Below are 24,852 nucleotides of genomic sequence, written 5' to 3'. Positions count from 1 at the left end.
TTTGATTAGAAACGATTGTGTTTTAATTAAAAATGCATTCTGTATCAATAAAATAAACCAATGTTTTTTTCCCGACATGACAGAGGGCGTTTACAAACATGTAGCAGGAGGAAATGACGTCTCTGCTATGTTCTCCTCATCAGCATCACTTTATTCTGTCTTCAGATGATCTTCTGACCCTCGGTTCCCTCTACGACCCCTGAGTGTGGTCATGATGACGCTCCTTTTAAAACCTGCTCTTGCACGATGAGAGCAATGAGAGAGACGGAGGGAAACCTGGAGGAACCTTCATCTCGTCTCCATACAGCATTACGGAATATTACGTGAAGCCTCCAATGTGTCCAAGCACACGAGCCTCAAATTGTGTCCGGAACAGCTCGAGATATCACACAAAAGAATTTTCCCTTCTGCAGAAAAAAAACATTCACTTTAGATTGTTTTACAGTGCAAGAGAGTCGTCTAGACGTCTGGAAACACACTAGACAGACACCTGACATCAAAGAATCTGAACCTGGTGAAAGACATAAAAAGCAGATTCCTTCTTTTATATATACTGTTATATTCCCCATACGTCTCATTCCGGAGATTTCTTGTTTGGTTTTTTTTAGAGAGATTTGTTAAAAGCCGAGCCGTGGCTGTAGGAAAGTTTCGTAGATGTCCGTATGTTCAGGTCTGCTTTGCAGACATATAAATGAAATAAAAGAAGAAGAAGAAAAGAAAGCACTTCATGATTCTGCTCACGTCTGTCTTTTGGAGCAGCGCGCTCTAGGATTCCATTTCAGGTAAGATCTCCGACGTTCTGCACGTCACCAGGCGATTGTCCGTGTCTCGGTGGAAAGAAATCTCTGGAGGATCTTCGCATCAGTTTTCGACTGGCGGCGGCTGGCTGACGATCACCTGCACGACGTAGTCTTTGGAGATGTTGAGCTCGTGCAGCTTCATGCGGTCGCTGAGAGGACGTCCCGAGAAGAACCAGCGCTGGCTGGACGCCTCGAGGCCTTCCTGCGCCTGCAGACGCCGCTTCATGAACAGCACGCTGTCTCCGGAGCGCACGGCCAGACGAAGGTCACGACCCGTCGAAAGACGCAGACGGAGCTGGCACTCGTGTCCTTCGGTGGGCGGAGCCTCAGGGGCCTCAGGAGCGTCCGTCTCACTCTTTTCTTCGATCATGTTGACGGGAGGAGAGAGGCAGTAGACTGGGAGCTGGTAGCGGTTTCCCAGCTCATCATAGCACTCGGTTAGAGCACCTGAAGAAACACACACACACACACACACACACACACACACACACACACACACACACACACACACACACACACATATATATATATATATATATATATATATATATATATATATATATATATATATATAAAACAGAATTTTCTAACGTTTTCTACTAAATGAATTTCAGTGTAACTCAAAGCGTCTTCGATTTGAGATCGACAACCGTCACAACAAGGTTTTAATGCAAATAAAGTAAATATGAATACAACTTTTTTTTTTGGACAAATGAACTAAATAGACAATATATGGGTTTTTTTTGTGGACACCTGCCCACGAGATAAGCTTGCGCTTCTTTCGGAACGTCCCATTCCACAGCTAGTCCCCATTTGCTGCTATAATGAGCTCCACGGTGCTGGGAAGATGTTTTGTTAGTAAAATCAGGTAGTCATGTAGGTGAGAAGGTGAGGAGGTCTGGGGTTGCAGTCAGTGTTCATATTCATGCCAAAAGTATTCAATAGGGTTGGAGCTCTGGGGTTGGAACTTTGGGGTTGGAGATCTGAGTTTGGCGCTCTTGGGTTTAACCTCTTGGGTAGGAGCTCTGGGGTTAGAACTCTGGGGTTGGAGATCTGGGGTTAGAACTCTGGGGTTGGAGCTCTTGGGTTAGAGATCTGGGGTTAGAGCTCTGGGTTTGGAGCTCTTGGGTTGGAGCTCTGGGGTTGGAGCTCTGGGGTTGGAGATCTGGGGTTAGAGCTCTGGGGTTGGAGATCTGGGGTTGGAGCTCTTGGGTAGGAGATCTGGGGTTAGAGCTCTGAGTTTGGAGCTCTTGGGTAGGAGCTCTGGGGTAGGAGCTCTGGGGTTGGAGATCTGGGGTTTGAGCTCTGGGGTTGGAGATCTGGGGTTGGAGCTCTTGGGTTGGAGATCTGGGGTTGAAGCTCAGGGGTTGGAGCTCTGGGGTTGGGTCTCCTAGTTTAAGTGAAGAAAAAATGTCATGCTTCTGCATCCAAAGACTTCCTATAAAATGACCTAATACTTTTGTACTTAAGTATTCTAAATACAAACTCTTTTATGTTTTTTTCGTAATGATTTTTTATTTTATTTGACAGTTTACAGTATACAGTTTAACAAAGATCACAATCCGATGAAGGTTTCTGACAGGAAGTTAAGCTAAAGTTCAAGTGCAGCAGCAGGGAATGAATAAAGAAACTGGTCATGTTGGGGAAAATTCTTTCGCCTCCCTGGAAATCCATTACACAATGCTAAAACTTTTATGTGTGGTTCTGCAGAACTTTGGGAGATTGTTTCTTTTGAATGTTCCATTCCATATCGAGTCTCCATTTGCTGTTAGAATAAGCTCCAATCTTCTGGGTAGATGTTCCACTAGATTTTGTGGAAATTTGTCCTTATTTAGACACAGAGTGTTAGTAAAGTCAGGTACTGATGTATTTGAGAAAGTGAGGAGGTTCCTGGGGTGCGGTCAGCGTTCACATTCGTCCCAATAGGGTTGAAGCTCTATAGCAGGAGATCTTCCACTCAAACCCATGTAAAGCAGATCTTCATGGAGCTGGATTTGTGCACAGGAGCATTGTCATGCTGGAACAGGTTTGGGTTTCCAAGTTCAAATGAAGTTTTCATGCTACAGCAACCAAAGACGTCTGATACAACTGTGTACCTCCAACTTTGTGGTAACAGTTTGGGAAAGAACCACAATGCTTTTGTCTGTATGAAGAGTGGAAAGTCGGTTGGACCAGATGACATACCGGTAGAAGCGTGGAGATGTTTAGGAGAGATGCAGTGGAGTTTTTAACCAGATTGTTAACCAGGATTTTGGAAGGTAAAAAGATGCCTGAGGAATGGAGAAGGAGTGTGCTGGTACTGATCTTTAAGAATAAGGGAGATGTTCAGACCTGCAGTAACTACAGGGGAATAAAGTTGATCAGTCACACCATGAAGTTATGGAAAAGAGTAGTGGAAGCCAGGGTCTGAGGTAACTTGTGATTAATCGCAACTTAATCGCACATTTCTATATTTTCTAAATGTACCTTAAATTAATACTTTTAAGTGTTTAATACTCTAATAAACAAATACTGATGCTTTATGCAAATGTGTGTTTATTATTAGTGAAACCAAATAGAGCGTGAAGACTTAATATTATCGTGATTATTATAGTGAATAAATGTGTGTTGTGTTGAAGGTTTTAATTTCGCCTCTAAAATTATATTTATATTTTTTTAAAGATCTAAACACTCCACCTCATAAACACTTAATTGCTCTCCCCATTGTGCATTAAAATAAAACAGATGTGCAATAATGCTCTTTATTTATTTTCTTTATACAAATGTGCAAATCTTTTTATTATTTAATTTAGCTTTTTTTTTTTTTTTTTTTTTTTTTTAATCTAAATTGCACTTTAAAAAAATGTGCAACTGGAAACTTCTGTCACCAAAACAATTCCTTATAAGTGCAAGCACACTACAATAAAACAGTAAAAACAGGAAAAATGTTCAAACAGAAATGGTGCCGTTAAAATTTGCGTTGACGTTCAATTAATTTTTATTTAATGTTCATTTTGACAGCCCAAATATATCAATATATTTATATGGTTATATATTTATTCTGTATACTTTCACTGAAAGGACACTGAAAGGTCAGTGAATGATTCAAAGCTCACACTGTAGTGACCGTTCACTCAGCTTCTCCTTTCATTTTCCAAACAAGTCTTTGGAAATCCCCTTTTTTACAAACCGCATAACCTCAGTCTGAAGTGAGAATCCCGGCTCGTGATTGAGGTACGAGGTGATCAGAATGACCAGAGTGAGCGTAAGACTGAAGACCACACTGACACACACTGACACCTTAACCATTTAAAGCTGACAAGCCACAAACAGTACACAAATATTTACAGCTTTACAACCATCTCGTTCATACAGCTGAGAAGGTGAGAGTGAAAGGCCTTGCTTGGTCTCACAACCCTTCCATCAGAAGTCCAATGTCTTCCACAGAGCACCACTCAGTGGCTTTAAAGCTGGAATGTTCTCACTCCTAACGTATGATGGCTGCCGAACGTTTGGAGAACTCAAACGAGCTGACATCGTGTCTTATATCACACACTTCTTCTTCTTCTTCTTCTTTCGGCTGCTCCCATTAGGGGTCGCCACAGCGGATCATCCGTCTCCATACCACCCTGTCCTCTATATCTGCCTCTTTTACACCAACTACCTGCATGTCTTCCCTCACCACATCCATGAACCTCCTCCTTGGCCTTCCTCTTTTCCTCCTACCTGGTGGCTCCATCTTCAGCATTTTTCTACCAATATAATTCATGTCCCTTCTCTGCACATGTCCAAACCATCTCAATCTCGCCTCCCTCGCCTTGTCACCAAAACATCCTACATGTGCTGTCCCTCTTATAAACTCATTTCTAATCTTGTCCATCCTCGTCACTCCCAACGAAAACCTTAACATCTTCAGCTCTGCTACCTCCAGCTCCACCTCCTGTCTTTTACTCAATGCCACTGTCTCTAATCCATACAACATTGCAGGTCTCACCACAGTCCTATAAACTTTCCCTTTCATTCTTGCAGATACTCTTCTATCACAAATCACTCCTGCTATCACTCTTCTCCACCCACTCCACCCTGCCTGCACTCTTTTCTTTACTTCCCTAACACACTCTCCATTACTTTGCACTGATGACCCCAGGTACCTGAACTCCTCCACCTTCTCCACCTCTTCTCCCTGCAACCGCATCACTCCACTGTCCTCCCTCTCATTCACACACATGTACTCTGTCTTACTCCTACTGACTTTTATTCCCCTTCTCTCCAGCGCATATCTCCACCTCTCCAGGCTCTTCTCAACCTGCTCTCTACTCTCACCACAAATCACAATATCATCTGCAAACATCATAGTCCAGGGAGACTCCTGTCTGACCTCGTCCGTCAACCTGTCCATCACCACTGCAAACAGGAAAGGGCTCAGGGCCGATCCTTGATGCAGTCCAACCTTCACCCTGAACCAGTCTGTCGTACCTACTGCACACTTTACTGCCGTCACACTGTCCTCATACATGTCCTGCACCACCCTCACATACTTCTCTGACACACCTGACTTCCTCATACAATACCACAACTCCTCTCTCGGCACCCTGTCGTACGCTTTCTCTAAATCCACAAATACACAATGCAGCTCCTTCTGTCCTTCTCTATAATTCTCCATCAACATCCTCAAAGCAAATAAGGCATCTGTGGTGCTCTTCCTCGGCATGAAACCATACTGTTGCTCACAGATGGTCACCTCTTCTCTCAGCCTGGCTTCCACTACTCTTTCCCATAACTTCATGGTGTGACTGATCAACTTAATTCCCCTGTAGTTACTGCAGGTCTGCACATCTCCCTTATGCTTAAAGATCGGTACCAGCACACTCCTTCTCCATTCCTCAGGCATCCTCTCCCCTTCCAGAATCCTGTTAAACAATCTGGTTAAAAACTCCACTGCCATCTCTCCTAAACATCTCCACGCTTCTACCGGTATGTCATCTGGTCCAACCGACTTTCCATTCTTCATCCTCCTAATCGCTGCTCTCACTTCCTCCTTACTAATCCTATCTACATCCTGCTTCACCAACTCCACATCCTCCAACCTTCTCTCTCTCTGATTTTCCTCATTCATCAGCTGCTCAAAATATTCCCTCCATCTTCTCAACACACTCTCCTCACTAGTCAACACATTTCCCTCTCCATCCTTTATTGCTCTAACTTGCAGTACATCCTTCCCAGCTCGGTCCCTCTGCTTGGCCAATCGGTATAAATCCTTTTCTCCTTCCTTAGTGTCCAACCTCTTATACAGTTTCTCATATGCCTTTTCCTTGGCTTTCGCCACATCCCTTTTAACCTGCTGCCGCATCTCCTTGTACTCCTGCCTACTTTTCTCATCACTCTGTCGATCCCACTTCTGTTTTGCCAATCTCTTTCCCCTAATGCTCTCCTGCACTTCCTCATTCCACCACCACGTCTTCTTGTCTTGCTTTCTATTTCCAGATGTCACACCAAGTACTTTTCTAGCTGCCTCCCTCATCACTCCTGCAGTAGTTGCCCAATCATCCGGCACCTCTTCACCACCACCAAGCCCCTGTCTGACCTCTTCCCTGAACCTCACACTACACTCTTCCTCCTTCAGTTTCCACCATCTTATTCTTCTTTCAAACCTTACTTTCCTCCTCTTCTTCTTCGCCTCCAAAACCATCCTACAGACCACCATCCGATGCTGTCTAGCTACACTGTCCCCCGCCAACACCTTACAGTCTCCAATCTCCTTCAGGTTGCATCTCCTACACAGAAGATAATCCACCTGTGTGCACCTTCCTCCACTCTTATACGTCACCCTATGATCCTCCTTCTTCTTAAAATACGTGTTCACCACTGCCATTTCCATCCTTTTAGCAAAATCTACCACCATCTGCCCTTCCACATTCCTCTCCTTAAAACCATACCTACCCATCACCTCCTCATCACCTCTGTTCCCTTCACCTACATGCCCATTAAAGTCTGCCCCAATCACCAATCGTTCTTTCCTAGGTACACCATCTACCACTTCATCTAATTCACTCCAGAATCTTTCTTTCTCCTCCATCTCACAGCCAACTTGTGGAGCATAGGCACTGATGACATTTATCATCATCCCTTCAACTTCCACCTTCACGATCATCACCCTATCAGAAACTCTCTTCACCTCCACTACACTCTTACTGTACGCTTCCTTCAGAATCACCCCTACACCATTTCTCTTCCCATCCACACCATGATAAAACAGTTTAAACCCACCTCCAATGTTCCTGGCCTTACTCCCTTTCCACTTGGTCTCCTGAACACACAACACATCTACCTTTCTCCTCTCCATCATATCAGCTATCTCTCTCCCTTTACCCGTCATAGTACCAACATTTAAAGTACCAACCCGAACCTCCACTCTCCTACACTGCTCCTTTTCCTGCCGTCTCTGTAGACGCCTTCCTCCTCTCCTTTTCCTCCTTCGGCCAACAGTAGCCCAATTTCCACCGGTACCCTGTCGGCTAACGATACCTGTGGCGGTCGTTGTTAACCCGGGCCTCGACCGATCCGGTATGAAATTCTCATTTGTGATCCGCATATTTGATTTGGCACATGTTTTACGCTGGATGCCCTTCCTAACGCAACCCTCCCCATTTACCCGGGCTTGGGACCGGCACTAAGAGTACACTGGCTTGTGCCCCCCTAATGGCTGGATTTCTTATATCACACACTTAAAAAAGTTTAAATGATGTAAATGATGTCTGAGGCGCCGACGTTGCTTCTGCACGAAGATGCAAAGCCAAGATTTTTAGACTGAGGTATTTCTGACCTCCCACAGCACCATTAAAACCCTTTAACCCGCGCCTGGACGACCTCGTCCTGAAACGCTCTTTTTTGCACGTGTCAAATTCAGTTTAGTTCAAATGGTTCAATTGATCCAATTTGGTTTAGTCGAATTTGATTAAGTCGGAAAATTTAGTACATCACAATAACAGGACAGTTATCTTGAATCTTTTCAAGTGAAAAAACTGACTTCATTTCGCATGCTTTATGATCAATACGATACGATCAATAATCCTGATCGGATCATGAGGATCAGGTACGTCTGAAGGATTTGAAAACATCAAATTATTATCTGCAGATGCCAAACAACCTTGGATTTTTCCTCCTTCCTCCTAGACTTTCCATTGCAACATCTCTCTCCTATAACACCACCTCAGAAACCTTTAGATTTCTGGTCTGAAGCTCTTCTCCGCACACCAGCACCTCACCCCTGAAACATTCCCGACTAAAACACGAGATCGGACTCTCAGACTCAATACAGCAAACTGATGGAATGTGTTCCAAGCGCAGAAGCCCGCTGGCTCGCCTCCACGTCCCGGCACTGCGAGCAGAATGAAAATGACCAGATGGCTCTGAACAATCAGAAACATGAAAAGGCCTGCACATGAGCTGTCTGGAAAACTGAAAATACATCACATGGAGGTACTCAAGAGCCTCTCTGAAATGTTCTTAATGATCCGCAACGATTTAACTTCCTGTTTAAAATGGTTTACAAAACACAATGGCTTGGAATGTACAATAGAATAAAGAACACGAGGAACAGGAAAAAAGTCTCGAACCCAAGAGTGCGGGGAAAACGGATTTGGTTAGGGGCTTGAAAAAGGATGTGGTGGTGGTGGTGGTGGAACTGGACCGGTCAGAACATTTGCATTTACAGTATTATTAACCAGATTCCTTATTCTAGTTCATTCCTCCAGTGGGAAATCTGTTGCTTGGAATAGAAAAATAATCCAAGCTGGAACTCACGTGAGCTCCATCTCTCTTTCCGCCGTCATCGTGATTGTCGTCATAAACCGGATCTCAAACTGAAAATTATTTACCAATTTAATCTAGATAAATCCAGAAGAGCTCCTGTCTGAACATGACTTTTCCATAGGTAATTGTTCGTACTCAGGATTCCTGCAACTCCTTATTTAAAAGTGAGTACAAGTGTTCTTCTTGAATCTATCTATCTATCTATCTATCTATCTATCTATCTATCTATCTATCTATCTATCTATCTATCTATCTATCTATCTATCTATCTATCTACAGTGAGGAAAATAAGTATTTGAACACCCCTGTTATTTTGCAAGTTCTCCCACTTAGAAATCATGGAGGGGTCTGAAATTGTCATCGTAGGTGCATGTCCACTGTGAGAGACATAATCTAAAAAAAAAAATCCAGAAATCACAATGTATGATTTTTTAACTATTTATTTGTATGATACAGCTGCAAATAAGTATTTGAACACCTGAGAAAGTCAATGTTAATATTTGGTACAGGAGCCTTTGTTTGCAATTACAGAGGTCAAACGTTCCCTGTAGTTTTTCACCAGGTTTGCACACACTGCAGGAGGGATTTTGACCCACTTCTCCACTCAGATCTTCTCTAGATTAGTCAGGTTTCTGGCCTGTCGTTGAGAAACATGGAGTTTGAGCTCCCTCCAAAGATTCTCTATTGGGTTTAGGTCTGGAGACTGGCTAGGCCACGCCAGAACCTTGATATGCTTCTTACAGAGCCACTCCTTGGTTATCCTGGCTGTGTGCTTCAGGTCATTGTCATGTTGGAAGACCCAGCCTCGACCCATCTTCAATGCTCTAACTGAGGGAAGTAGGTTGTTCCCCAAAATCTCGCAATACATGGCCCCGGTCATCCTCTCCTTAATACAGTGCAGTCGCCCTGTCCCATGTGCAGAAAAACACCCCCAAAGCATGATGCTACCACCCCCATGCTTCACAGTAGGGATGGTGTTCTTGGGATGGTACTCATCATTCTTCTTCCTTCAAACACATTTAGTGGAATTTTGACCCAAAAGTTCTATTTTGGTCTCATTTGACCACATAACTTTCTCCAATGACTCCTCTGGATCATCCAAATGGTCATTGGCAAACTTAAGATGTGCCTGGACATGTGCTGGTTTAAGCAGGGGAACCTTCCGTGCCATGCATGATTTCAAACCATGACGTCTTAGTGTATTACCAACAGTAACCTTGGAAACGGTGGTCCCAGCTCTTTTCAGGTCATTGACCAGCTCCTCCCGTGTAGTTCTGGGCTGATTTCTCACCTTCCTTAGGATCATTGAGACCCCACGAGGTGAGATCTTGCATGGAGCCCCAGTCCGAGGAAGATTGACAGTCATGTTTAGCTTCTTCCATTTTCTAATGATTGCTCCAACAGTGGACCTTTTTTCACCAAGCTGCTTGGCAATTTCCCCGTAGCTCTTTCCAGCCTTGTGGAGGTGTACAATTATGTCTCTAGTGTCTTTGGACAGCTCTTTGGTCTTGGCCATGTTAGTAGTTGGATTCTTACTGATTGTATGGGGTGGACAGGTGTCTTTATGCAGCTAACGACCTCAAACAGGTGCATCTAATTTTGGATAATAAATGTAGTGGAGGTGGACATTTTAAAGGCAGACTAACAGGTCTTTGAGGGTCAGAATTCTAGCTGATAGACAGGTGTTCAAATACTTATTTGCAGCTGTATCATACAAATAAATAGTTTAAAAATCATATATTGTGATTTCTGGATTTTTTTTTTTTAGATTATGTCTCTTACAGTAGACATGCACCTACGATGACAATTTCAGACCCCTCCATGATTTCTAAGTGGGAGAACTTGCAAAATAGCAGGGTGTTCAAATACTTATTTTCCTCATTCTATCTATCTATCTATCTATCTATCTATCTATCTATCTATCTATCTATCTATCTATCTATCTATCTATCTATCTATCTATCCATCTATCCATCCATCCATCCATCCATCCATCCATCCATCCATCCATCTATCTTGTCAAGTCAAGAAGCTTTTATCAATCTCTCATTATATATATATATATAACAATATGTAACAATTCCTTGAGTAACTCAATAATTTGCCTTAATGCTTCGTTTAGTCCATTGAACAAAACACAGAGCATCATGTTTCCCACGGACTGTTATTACTGACGCACCACCCCATGAACTCTGGAGCGATCTGCACAGGGGACAAAGATGACGCTGCAGAATGAAACAATTTAATATTTTTATAAATAAAAATATAAAAAATCCATTTCAAATTGCTTCACAAATGGTTAAATATTTGATATATGCAGAGGTATTGATATGATTAGTATTAAACACGGTTTTTTAAACACGATCCAAATCCTGAGGTACCACTTTATCATTCCTTACAGTAATAATGACGATAATGTCGCTAATAGGCGTATGAAATTTAGGCAAAAAAGCCCATCCAATGACTAAAATTCCCTTCAGCTCTGGTGGTGTGCCATGGTGTGGAAAAAGTCCACGCTCTGATAATTTCATACTCTGGCTGGGAAAAAAGCTGAAAGTATGACTAGGAGGATTGAGTTTTTCTCCGACACTGTTCACGGCTATAAAAAGACTCTTCCAACGCTAGAGATGACCACCCGGGTGAGATCCTGTCCTTCAGGGATTTTTTTTTGGGGAGAACCAGTGTTCAGTATGACTGATGATTCGCTCTGCTTCATCGCAGGGGACGTGAGCGTGACATGCAGAGAAAGTTTACAATGAGCCACAAACCAGAACATCTGCTAAAACTTGAAAGCAAAAGACCCGTCTGATCTCAGATCTAAATTAGTGATTAGTGCGTGTGCATCCCCCCTGCTGGGTCAAACCCCAACAACCCGCCACCACACGCCATGAGAGAGTGAAATAAGGACAAAGCTAATCGTCAGCTAACATCACAACGACTTCACAATAACGAGACGCATCTCAGAAGCCACATGATGTCACAGAAGGCTGTGATGCATCACTTTCACATTTTAGTTTTTTTAGTTGAACGTAGCTCAATATATCGCCTGTGATTTTGTAGTTTCGGATAACTGTTTTAAAGTTTATTAAATAATATATAGAGCGATTATATGATATATAGGGAGATCGCTAGTCCCCAACCTACAAAGGTAAAAGGAAATGCATGCCAATGATTCTTAAAGAATTGTGATCATTATGGGGTCTGTAATTTATTAATGAACCAATTAAAATCAAATACGTTTCCGAAAAGTCGAAAAACAACGTAACTCAGGAATCATCTGTATATGTATGTTTAGTCTCCGCCTCGCACTTTGAGAGCATTTTTTATTACTATTATTACACTTACACATACACAACAGTGCCAGGGGTATAAAAAAGAAACGAGAGTTAGCGCAGTGTCACCGTAGCTACTCACTTCCGACTGGAAATACGATTTGTTTTGCACATGCAACTTTCTCAAAACGAGAAAATCCAAACAATTCCACATATTGAGGTAGGGGATGAATGAAGATTTTTTTTTTAAGTATGTTGAAATAAGCAGAACAGTTAAGTAGATCATATCTTTAGAAAATTAAATATTAAACATAACACACACACTCACACACACACACACACACACACACACACACACACACACACACACATGCATACACATCTGTATTAACTGAATGGGGTCTAACAAATGTAAACTATTTAAAAAATAATAATTATTACATTAATTTAATTTAATAAAATAAATTGTTGACAATTTAACTGATTACTCAATTTAATTAATGTAATAAAGTGTGTTGCATTAATTACATTATTTTATTTTTTTATAAAATATTATAAAATATTATTTAACTAAGCAGGCATTTTATTTTAAATTGTTTTAAAAAAAAATGTAAATTGCTGATGATCACAAATGTTAATAATTAATGTTACAAATTTTACGTTTTATGTTTATCATATACAAATACATACACAAACGTGTGGTGTTTGAAACACAAGCATGTGCCTTTTGTTTTTATGCAACAAATTCAGTAAAATCCCAAAAATACATACGAATTGGACAATAAATAAAAACAAATTATATTAATTAAAAATAAATTCTAATAAAAATTTTTAAAGTTCTGTGAATCCAAATGGGACATTTTTGTCTCTACCAGAAGAACTTGTGTAAGATAAAGAACAGGAGAGAAGATGTTATCAGACTCCCTCACCCCCACACTCACACATGGAGGTGGAAGTTGAATGAATTTGGGATGTTTTGGAGAAAGGAAAAGAATCCAGAATGTGAAAGTGAAGCAACGTTGCTCCCATTCCACACTTCATCACTGTGCAGTTCCGTCTGGACTGCGGCTCATTGGAACCGACTTCACCGTACAACAAGAACAAGTGATTTTTATCATGGAACGAGCTGTGAAGTAACCGCACCTCAATCCTGCATCACAATACAGAAATCTCCAACCAGTGAAGAACATCTTTGGTAAGTATTTCTGCAGAATGTTCGGGAGTGTGTAAAGCTGTTCCTGCATTCTAAGGGAGGATTTTTGTTTGTTTGGTCAAAGTGAATCTTCATACCGTTGTATTGTCAAGCTTTTTGCATAGAAACAGAAGGGACGTGTGCAGTGATTCTATACATATGAAATCATGATTATACTGACATTAAATTAAACAAAACAAAGTAAAAAAAATTATTAACAATTTTGAAAAGTCTACAAAAATAATCCCAAATAATAATTGAGAACAATTTTAATAAATACTCGAATTGTATGAAGATGATGATGATGATTTGATGTTGTACAGTAAAGGAGTATAATTGCCATGGAGGTGGTCATGTGATTACCATGTGGAAGAGTAATGCTCGCCCCGTCGATGATGGCCTGAGCTAGCTCGTGGTCGTTGCTCTCGAACGCCTGCACGGCGGCCTTGAGCGCGTCCCAGATCTCTTTGCGACCCTCGAAGGCAGGAGCCGTGTCCCAGAACTCATCGCGTTTGCTGCGCAGCTGGCCGTCCGTCATCGGGTAATCGCTCTTCCATTTGGGCTTCTCTCTCTTCAGGGGCTGGTTTCGCCCCAGAGCCACTACAGAATAAAGAACAGGAGAGATTACATTACGATGTGAGGAAAATCTAGCTGCTTTAGAGCTCTGATCTCACAAAGCCATGAAGATCTGCTTTACATTTTGTTGGACTGTAAGATCTCCTGCTTCAACACCTTCGGGATGAACGCTGACTGCACCCCCAGGCATCTTCTCACCTACATCACTACCTGACTTTACCAAGCATTTGAATGAATCTCCACAAAATCTAGTGGAACATCTTCCCAGAAACGTGGAGGCTTATAAGTTATAAGTGTATTATAAGTATAAATGGAGACTAAATGTGGAACGGGACGTTCAAAAAGAAGCACATAGCGATCTTATGGTCAGGTGTCCACAGAATCTAAATAAATGCGCTGCTTTGAAACACCTGTAACCATAGTAACATCCAGGTCCAGTTCCTGGAAAGAATGAATGATGGACAGAAGAAATGAATTTGTTTAAGAGTAAATGAATAAATAAACAAATAAACAAACAAACAAACAAACAAATAATCTTGTGTGTTTCTTAAATGCACAGATTAGTTAAAGTTTGTGAAATAAGAAAATCTTTAGAAACTGTTATGTAAACACACACACACACACACACACACACACACACACACACACACACACACACACACACACACACACACACACCTGTATTACCCAAATGAAGTCTAACAAATGTATTATTTACCTATTTAATTAACGTCTTCTATTTATTTAATTTGTGCATATTTAATGAATTACTCAGAATAATATATTAATTTGATTTATTCTATTTTACTTTTATACATTTTATTTTTTATTTAGACCAAGCAGATATTTTATTTAAAATTATTTTTTAAAACGTAAACTGTTGATGTTCACAAATGTCGATAAAAATAGATAAAAAACGACAAGCAATTTTCGCATTTCTTCCCCGTAATCGTACCAAAACTTGAACCGAACCGTGACTTAAAAAAACGAGGTACCGTAACTTTTGTGTACCGTTAAATGGAGAATACAGTCATTTTGATGAACGGCTCGGGACACAAGATGAAATTGATGAACTACAAATGGGACGTAGAACAAAAAACAGCACCAGGAGTTCACCAGCATATGCTATAACTCAATAACCAATATATATATACACAGTGGTGTGAAAAAGTGTTTGCCCCCTTCCTGGTTTCTTATTTTTTCGCATGTTTGTCACACTTTAATGTTTCAGATCATCACCAGCAAGTCCACTTCTGAATGGCTGAAGAAAAACAGAATGAAGGCTTTAAAGTGGCCTAGTCCTGACCTCAATCCTATTGAGATGCTGTGGCATGACCTTAAAAAGGCAGTTCATGCTCGAAAACCCTCCTACGTGGCTGAATTACAACGTTTAGATAGATGAGTGGAGCAGAATTCCTCCACAGCGCTGAAACAGACTCAGTGCAAGGTATCGCAAACGCTTGATTGCAGTTGTTGCTGCTAAGGGTGGTCCAACTAGGTATTAGGTTAAGGGGGCAGACACTTTTTCACACAGGGCCATGTAGTTTTGGATTTTGATCTGAAACATTAAAGTGTGACAAACATGCAAAAAAATAAGAAATCAGTGTTTTTTACCCCACTGTATATGCACCCAATCCGACCGAAACCTGCTAAAACATCTGAAATTCCCTTGCATGTTACAGAAGAGAAGATGGTGGAGAAAAGCCGTGGTGCTTCAGAAAATCCAGAGCCTCCTGGCTGGAGCACAGAAGGGTGAAATCCCAGAGATGAACTTGCTGGCTGCTTCTCACAGAGACAAACTATTCTTCAAACGTCTACTTCAGAGGCCCCTCAGGGAGAGACGGACATTTATTAGGGATAACATCTGCCTGCTGTTAGCTTACACACCAAAATCCAGAAGAAGATGTGACATTTAAGAGATTGTAATGAAATAAATAAATCAAGCACTAGTGCTAAGTGAAGACACCACATGCCCAGACGCTTGTGGACACCATACGATTGGTATGTGCTTCAACATCCCATTCCACATTTACTCACATTTGCTCTTCTAATAACCTTCTGGGAAGATGTTCCACTAGATTTTATAGAGATTTTGTGAAGATTCAGTCTGCCACATGTGTGTTAGTAAAGTCAGGTAGTGATGTAGGTGAGAAGGTGAGGAGGTTCCTGGGGTGCAGTCAGCGTTCACACTCATTCCAAAGGTTTTTAATAGAGTTGGAGCTCTATAGCAGGAGATCTTCCACTCCAACCCTTGGAGAGCACATCTTCATGGAGCTGGCTTGGTGCACAGGAGCATTGTGATTCTGGAACAGGTTTGGGTCTCCTACCAGATCAAAGGAATAATAATAATAATTAAAAAAAAGTCAAAGGAAGTTCAATATAATTAGAATTGTGGCATTAACAGCGGCCACCAGATGGCGCTTTGCCAAAGCTAGTTCAAGTGAAGGAAAAATTTAATACTAGCACATCCAAAGACGTCCGATGCGATTGTGTGCCTTCAAGTTTGGGGTAAATGTTTGGAGAAGAATCACATACGAGTGGAAAAGGCAGATGTTCCAATACTTTGGGCAAACGGTGTATAAAATCGATATCATTCTAAAAGAAACGAGATATTTTAAAAACTTTTTCGGACATCAGCTAACCTTCTCCAGCAGAGGAAGGTTACAAAAATAATGAAGCAAAGGCTGAAAAAACAGACGAGTGAACCTGCTCGCACGCACCCTCCCTTTCGCGACTCGCAGCTGAAAATGACCTACATTTTAATGGTAACAGTTTACCACAATTCAGGTTTCTTTGGAAAGAAGACACTTTGAGATTTACTGTCCATCATTCAGAGCTAATGTTCCTCAAAAAGATCATAAGTTATAGATGCTGAAGTGGCTAGAATTTATTTTTTTACGCAATGAACGTGTTTTTATTACTTCTATGAAATCAGTCCAGAAAAGTAACGGGTTGAAAGCCACGTTTCATGAGTTGATATTTAAAATGTAATGAAGATCTCATGATCTCAGGAGATTCTTCTATAGAAACCACCACAAGAGCGTTCTAATATAAACCTGCGAAATTGTTGGAAATTAATCACCACATAAGGTCGATCACAGAAAACAGACCAGGTCTTGGCTCTTCTTGCTTTTTCGGGTGCTCCCATTAGGGGGCGCCACAGCGGCTCATCCGTCTCCATACCCCCCTTGTCCTCTTCATCTGCCTCTTTTAAATGTACTACCTGCATGTCTTCCCTCACCACATCCATAAACCTCCTCCTTGACCTTCCTTGTTTCCCCCTGTCAGGCAGCTCCATCATCAGCATTCTTCTCCTACATCATCCTCCTCTGCACATGTCCAAACCATCTCCCTCAACTCGTCTCCAAAACGGCCTTCTAATAAACTCATTTCCTGTCTTTTTCCAAGAAATGCGTTCCATCATGAGGCTCTTAATCGATGATGATGTCATGCAGGTGTATCTGTGTTGACTGTGTGGTCAGTGCGCCCCCTGGTGCCTGGGTTCATTAAACCACCATGTCAGGATGAATGAATGGGTGAATAAATAAATAAACCACAAATTAATTCATAAAAAATTATGAGTAAAAACAAGATCAATGGTAATAAACACATACCAATACCGAACCCTAACCCTAACCCTGAACATTGTTTTGAGTTTGGACCCAGGAGCCAATCCTAGGAGATCTTAGCTCAGTTCTCAGGGGAACACACACACACACACACACACACACACACACACACACACACACACACACACACACACACACATTCCTTACATTTATTTGAATCACATTCGTACAGAAGCCGGGTGATGTCATGTTGTTGGATATTGGGCCTGAGGCAGAAAAGCTCTAACTCCTGATGACAAACGTGAAAACTATCGAAATACATACATACATTCAGTCTAACGTCTGACTGGTGTTTTATTATATAGCGTTATATCAAATGTATAAGCGTCGAGTACTTCAGAAGAAGTTGTGATTCTCCAACAAAACCTTCATATTAAATCTGGAAACCGATGAATGGGCACTGATAGTTGATTACCGGAACTATTGACTACCAGCACAAATCCATATCGATAGTTTTTCCGGTTTCCGGTCCGTTGCCGTTACGAGAGCGGCCTCTAGAGGCGAATCACTGATGCTACGTGCTGTTTGTTTTCTACACATGATAAATATTATATAATTTTTTTAAATAATGTATTATTAATTTAATTAAATTTATTAATGTATATATCGATATTCTTTTTTCACATTACAGTATTTTTTTATTTTATTTTTATAAAGTTCAGTACTATTTTACATGAAGTGTTATGTTTTAATTAAGTACACATTTTAAAAACTATTGGTTGATTAATCGGTTATTGGCCAGGACGATTGAAGCTATCGCGAATCGTAAAAAATGTTTTTTATTGGGTCGCGATTGAGTCGACTTTCGGTGTAACGTACACCAACACAGAAACTACAGACTTCCTCCTCACTCGCTCGTCCGAACCCCACCCCCGATCACACGCCATTCGCTGGTCTGATACGGACACGTGCAAACAATCATCGATTTTAACGAGCATCTTAACAGGCCTATAAAAAGCCTCTCTTTTTCCCCTCCAGCCCGGGATTGGAAACAGCACGCCGCAGAGTTCCACGTGTTTGTTCAGGATTAGTGCGAATTTCATTTGCAGTTCGATCCTCAAAGAGCGTTTAGAAGCGATCCGAGCGGCTCCGCTATGAAAACAGCGTTATGAGAAAATGACGTATTCGAACTGCAGCAGGACATCTGGGAACTATTGGTTCAAAGCATCCACAAAATAAACCCCAGAGTGGATGTTATACGTAGTTCACACGCACAGGGACGAACGTGTAGACGTGGAAAAGAGAAAAAAACAGCTTTATTCTGCAACGCTGTCTGAGACACAGTCAGGCTCGTCGCAGGATGGAAATATATACAGCAGCGTTTTCGGGGAGAGAGAGAGAGAGAGAGAGAGAGAGAGAGAGAGAGAGTTTAACGTCCGTCACATTTCCGTACCAGAAACAAGATTTATACTGCGCAAAATCGCTTCCACTTTCCTGTCATCAATTCCACAAATTGAGGGAGTGAACGAAAAGAAGGATGGAAGGAATGAAGACATTTTTGTTTGCTGAAATAAGTAGAAGCTAAACATAAAATATTTTTAGAAGATTAAATACTGAATGAAAAACACACACACACACACTTATATACACATCTGTATTGCCCACATCTGGTCTAACAAATGTTATCTTTTATTTTTCCATTTATTAAATTTTATTTAGTCAATTTAATTTAATCGATTATTCAATTTAATGAATATAAAGATAAAGTGTTTTAAATTAACGATTTATTCCATTCTATATATTTTTTTGAGTTAATCCCAGCAGGTTTTTTATAAAATTATATTTAAAAAAAAAATGCTCACAAATGTTAATAATAATAAAGTGACGTAAAAACAGAAGTAGCTACCAAACCGTGACAAACCGTTACACCGCTGAGCTTCTATACTGCGCATTGTTGCAAAACCAGGGAGTAAAACGTGAAATGAGGAGTGAATTACAGACAGCGACCCCTGCTGGACTGGTGATCACTAAAAATGTTTTGGTCAAACGTATTGGGACACCAGACTTTAGGCTGTAGGTGGTTTGTCTTCAAACTGTCATCTCATAATTTTTTAGGATACTCAGGAGTCCAGAAACTTATGGCCTTATAGTGTACTGTATATACCTTCTAAAATCCCCCCTTTTTTTATAAAGTTGCAATGAAGCGTTAAGGAGGTTGTTTTCGTGCCATCTGTGTCTTTCAGATCCTCACCAGCTGGGTCACGTGTCCCAGAGGGAAGAAACCGGTGGAAAGAATAACGGCAACAGATGACTCATTTACGTGAGCGCTTCGGTTCGGATCACATGATAAGCGGCAGGTCGAGTTGCACAACTCGTGCCTTGTCTTACGCTGAAGAAAAGAGGAGGAAGAGAAGAAAGAAAATATCACGCTAAGCAGAAAATCATCTCAAGCAGCGGTCCAGGACCACGTCTCCTGTCACAAAGCATGCAAGCAAAATTTGTACATTTGATAATTTCATAAAACTGGGCAGTTGATGGTTAAGGGCCTTTCTCTGGGGCCCAGCAGTGGCAGCTTGGTGGTGCTGGGATTTGAAATTGTGACCTTCCGATGCACTGTAGAGGTTCTTCCCATTCCGCTCGGTCTCTTTATCAGAAATGCTGGAATAAATTAGCGGTGCTGCTGCTACGGACTTTCTGAATTTTGCATCTCAAACCACAGCGGAAACGTGACTACACTTTTTTTTTTTTTTTGCCACAAGTCAATCCTGACGTGAAGAGCAGACCTGATGTTAAACGCTATTTCTACATTACATTCCGTCATGGAATGTGCGTACCGCGCTGCACGTGTGCTACGTACCGTACGCACGTAATCCAATCGGTTATCGCGATTCGTTATTGTTTTTACAGCGCACGTGAAAAAAAATTTTCCACGTGAAAAAATGAGGTGATCAAGTATTTATAAAGAAATTGTCATGACGCTCGGGCAGACATGAAACATTCATGCCGTGATTACGGTTTAGAAGAAGGTGGGAGCTCAGTGGATAACATGTTTGACTTCTGATCAGAAGGTCATGGGTTTAAATCCCAGCACGCCACTTCTGGGCCTTTGAGCAAGGCCCCCTTAAACCCTCAATTGCTCAGCCGTTGTCGCTTGGAATAAGGGCAGCTGCCAAAACACGTTATTAATAACACGTGCAGAAAAATCGCACAAACTTGGGAAATTCACTGGGAAATTGGTCCCTCGTACTAAAAGGTTTCTTTCGGCGGCGAGTCCGTGACAAATCGATGAGGCGGGAGACTGATGACGCCGCTGGATAATGCAAGACGTTTCGTATTTCAGCTCACACACGTGTCTCAGTGTCACGTCTCTTTCTCTCTGTTCTCTTCGAAGGAAATTGATACAGCGCTGAAGTGTATGATACGGCATTAAAAAATAAAACCACATGATGTTATACAAACAACATTCCGATACATTCCTCCTGGATGTGATTTGGTGTTGGATCGATTTCCACCAGGGAGCTTCTTTGTTCTTCACTTGAACTTGGAGACCCGAACCCGTGTGCACAAATCCAGCTCTGTGAAAATCCATGGGATGGATTTGGTGGAAGATCTTCTTTTGCACAAATCCCAAAGAAAACCTTAATGCACAGAAGATCAAACGCAGGAAAACCCTGTGGTGATGTGATGAGGCTTCTGCTGGAGATGATGTATGCAGGAGGTGCAGTTGTGGCTCCAGTGAAAGGAGATGTGTTCGATCGTCTTTCTAGCTTTAGTGATGACGTTTACTCTCACTGTATGAGATGCAGCGCTCTGTTCTACTGCACTTACACTTATCTTTTATAATACTGGGATTAAGAGGTGGATCGGATCTGGAAGGACACCAGTGAAGGCCGAGGGATGGCATGTACATCCTGCTACGGATATCACGAGCAGCCGGTAACAAACTCTATACCATTTCATTAACCGGGTGAATTGTGTGAAGATCCGCATCGTACTAAATATCCAGTCGTATAAATAAAAAAGAGTTTTACAGAGCGAACGCCTTCTTTCTTCTTCATCCCAGAACATATCTGACGAGTTCTGTTCTCCTCCGGGTCTCTCCTTGAGCGTTCGATTTTGCATCTGGAGCTCACATGACAGGTTTATTGGGATCGCATTTCAATAACCGTCTGCAAACACACACACACACACACACACACACACACGATCTATTGTTTTTTATTTGTTTGGTTTGTTGGGCATGTAGAGTTGATCATACACCGTTTGGACAAAAGTGTTGGAACAACTAGGAGAACCAAACCTGTTCCAGAAATCCAGCTCTATAAAGATCTGCTTTCCATGGGTTGGACCTCCTAGAGCTCTAAACCCTATTGAGCACCTTTAGGATGAATGTGAACGCTGACTGCACCCCAGGAACCTCCTCACCTTCTGAGGACCAGAGACCAGAGTCCCTTGTTTCTTTCCTTCTCTTTAGATCAGCATGATTCATCTCAACATCCTACCTCTGGATGGAGTGCTCTTCAATTGGAACTTCCATGAAGTTACTGAGCGACTCAAGAACTTTGAGGATGGATTTGGACTGTAATTAATATCAACAGTCTGCTACAATGTGCTCAGGACCATCAGTCTGCACGATTTCTGCATTTAAGCGTCCATCACTGAACACCTCAACAATGATGGAACTGAAATGAATGGACATTGAGTCTCGTTCCTCACAAGGTTTTTTTTCTCATGAAATCTCAGGGAGTTTTTCCTTTGCCACAGTCACCACTGGCTCACTTATTAGTAACAAACTTATAGAAAATAAAATGATATATTCCGACTTTATAACTGCTTTATGTCTGTAAAGCTGCTCTGAGACAACGTCCACTGTGAAAATCGCTCAGCAAATAAAAATCTAATGAAAATTAACGCGTTCGGTTCCGAGTTCGTCTCCCGATGTGTCCGTTTGGTGGACGCCATATGGGTTTCAGGATTGTGGGTCAGGATGCAAAAGCTTCCTGGATCGATATCAATGATCAGAAACATAAATCACACCTTTTCTTTGTCTCGTTAGCCACGCCCCCTTAAAAGACCACTACTGTAGCTAACGTTAAAAGCGACATCTGTACCGGAAGTCCTCCTTCTGCAACAGGAAACGGCACAGGACATATGTGTGTGTGTGTGTGTGTGTGTGTGTGTGTGTGTGTGTGTGTGTGTGTGTGTGTGTGTGTTTTCAATCCTCTTCATGATCATTTACACTGTTAATAAACACAAAAAAACAGCATTTTACAAGCGGAAACGCTGCACGGAACCGGAAGGAGGAAAAAAAAGAGAAGAAAAACCGTTAGCTTTTATGTATCTTCCTACTGCGGCGTCATAAGTTCCCTAAAAAGTCTTCTGGTGACTTTCACACACACACACACACACACACACACACACACTCATCTAATCATGGAGATACTCAGGGTGGAAAAATAAACCCACACTGACCCACATTTCTGCTAGCAAAAGATGCTAGCAAAAAAAAAGAAGCTTAGCATGGTACAGAGATGGAATGTATTGGAGATGGAGGGAGAGAAAGAAAAGAAGAAAGAAAAGAGTGCAGATGTGTGATGCGTTGATGCACGCGTTTATAAAAGTGGACATGGGCTCCAGAGACAGCATGGAGGACATGGAGTGGACTGAGGAAGAGAAGATAACATGCACGCTTGGGTCGGTGTGGAGACAGATGGAGAAATGGAGAGATGGAGGGATGGAAAAAAGAGAGAGGGGTATAATAATGATCGAAAACATGGCCGGCTGCGTGCAACTTTCATTTCCTACCTCCGGTTCCGTCCGAGTTCTCGTTTAAGCTGCCCGAAGAGTCATGATGACTTCCCACACAGCCACCCATGGATGTTCTCTCGCGGTTCCTCGCTTCCCCCCTGTCCTCCTCCTGCCCTCCTCCTGTCCTCTTTTATCCCCGTTTTCTTTTCCAAACCAATGGACAAGGACGAGACGAAAGCATCAGCCGGCCAGAGGCGGGCTGCCGAGAACACACACACACACACACACACACACCTCCTAACCCTCCTCCAACTTCGCCTTGACCTCCCTAACCAGTCCATGGTCTCCTTTACTTTCTTTTTCATTTGTTTTATTTATAAATAAATAGAAGGTTATTTTAAAAAAGTTTTCCGTAATTAAATGTCCCCACAAGGTCACCACCATCAGATATTTCCTACCTTATGGGGACATTTCATCTCCCATCCAGGTTTCTTCAAAAAATCTCACTTACTTGAGCACACACACACACACACACACACACACACACACACACACACACACACACACACACACACACATCCCAACAAGGTCAAAAAAAAATTTTTTCTTTGTGGGGACATTTAATCTTTATCAAAATGTGCACGTGTCCTTGAAGTATCTGTTTTACCGTCTTTTCTTTATACTTTTTACACTATGAAAAACAAATGTTCATGAAACAGCATAATGTCCCCATGAGGTTGATAGGAATTTCTATCATTTGGTTACATTATCATGTATTAAGTTATACACACACACACACACACACACACACACACACACACAATAAACAAGGTCAGAAAACCGATATTCCTCTCGTTGTGGCGAAATTTCATTTTCATCAAGATGAGTAATGTGTCCTTAAAGACCTGCCAAAATGTTGCCATAAGGTTGGTATTGTTAGGTATTTCTATCCATTGAGTACACACACACACACACACACACACACACACACACACACACACGTCCCAACAAGGTCAAAAAAAAAAATTTCTTTGTGGGGACATTTAATCTTTATCATAATGTGCACAAGTGTCCTTGAAGTATCAAGATATAAACAGACATATGTAATTATGTATATTTATAAATATATATTATTATTCTTAACCTATTTTTACTGCTTTATATAATACTAATACTCTATACTTTTAATATACTAATACTTTTTACATTTCTTTATTCTTTTTACATTTTTATATTGTATTTCTATTTTTCATGTTCACATGTTGGACAATCGTAATAAGCGTTTCATTACATGTTATACTCTGTAAGATCTCCCGCTATAGAGCTTCTGTTGAACCCCACTGAAACCTTTATTTGTCTTTATGATCTCCACGAGCGTGCTTCAGAATCTATTTGAACATCACTCCAGAAGACTGGAGGTTATTATAACTGAATAAATGTAGAATGGGATCTTCAGAAAGCACACACATCATGTTGCACATGATTTCCCACATCATTAAATTCAAGTGTAAATGGTTAAAACGCAGGATGTGTATAATCGTTGTGATATACAAGAAATCTTCATCTCACACACACTGTGTAGTGTTTTATTCCTTTACATTACTTCAGCTGTTTATTTACCGTACCATACTTTTTTTCTATCTATTACTTGGATAGAAACTAGAGTTGATCATTGCTTTTTATTACAGTTCTTTTGGCGGCTGGAGTGCTCCCTGTCTGAACAGAGATTAAACGGTCTGATCTCATCACTTCATGTCTGATGGAAATCCCCGTGGTGGTGTTTTGTGGAGCTTCAGCTGTTTTTAGTGCTTTGAGAAAAGCATTCATCTGTCAGAGAGACTCCGCTTTCTAACAAAATTTATTCTATTTCATTCAACCTCACAGCCTCTAACAGGGAAGTCCTT

The 24,852-nt window shown here is 41.3% G+C and overlaps 1 protein-coding gene across 2 annotated transcripts; it reads right to left on the bottom strand.

Annotated features, from left to right (window-relative positions):
- ubtd2 (ubiquitin domain containing 2) lies at positions 1 to 23,244 on the bottom strand. Of its 2 annotated transcripts, XR_014537189.1 has the most exons (4): positions 23,006 to 23,244; positions 13,419 to 13,655; positions 742 to 1,247; positions 1 to 407 (listed from the first exon to the last, which is right to left on the bottom strand). XR_014537189.1 is itself a non-coding variant. In XM_083564464.1 (3 exons), the coding sequence occupies exons 1-3, from the start codon at positions 23,073 to 23,075 to the stop codon at positions 862 to 864; spliced, it is 693 nt and encodes a 230-aa protein (XP_083420590.1). In that variant the 5' UTR covers positions 23,076 to 23,244; the 3' UTR covers positions 611 to 861. The 2 variants fall into 2 exon arrangements, 1 of the variants encoding a protein (XP_083420590.1); XM_083564464.1 differs by lacking the exon at positions 1 to 407 and having other exon boundaries at positions 611 to 1,247.
- Positions 23,245 to 24,852: the final 1,608 nt, after the last annotated feature.

The sequence above is a fragment of the Silurus aristotelis genome (genome assembly GCF_946808225.1).
Source record: "Silurus aristotelis genome assembly, chromosome: 16".
In the NCBI taxonomy this organism is placed as follows: domain Eukaryota; kingdom Metazoa; phylum Chordata; class Actinopteri; order Siluriformes; family Siluridae; genus Silurus; species Silurus aristotelis.
Note: the sequence above shows the minus strand (reverse complement) of the source record. Positions and strands in the feature narration are given on the sequence as shown.

What these genes read in the sequence shown, in the direction of transcription:
- ubtd2 (XM_083564464.1), bottom strand. Translation starts at nt 23,075, where the DNA reads ATGGGTGGCTGTGTGGGAAGTCATCATGACTCTTCGGGCAGCTTAAAC. An exon ending in GAACTCGGACGGAACCGGAG is followed by an intron (nt 13,656 to 23,005) that starts GTAGGAAATGAA and finishes TTTATTCTGTAG; the next exon opens with TGGCTCTGGGGCGAAACCAG. An exon ending in GAGCATTACTCTTCCACATG is followed by an intron (nt 1,248 to 13,418) that starts GTAATCACATGA and finishes GTGTTTCTTCAG; the next exon opens with GTGCTCTAACCGAGTGCTAT.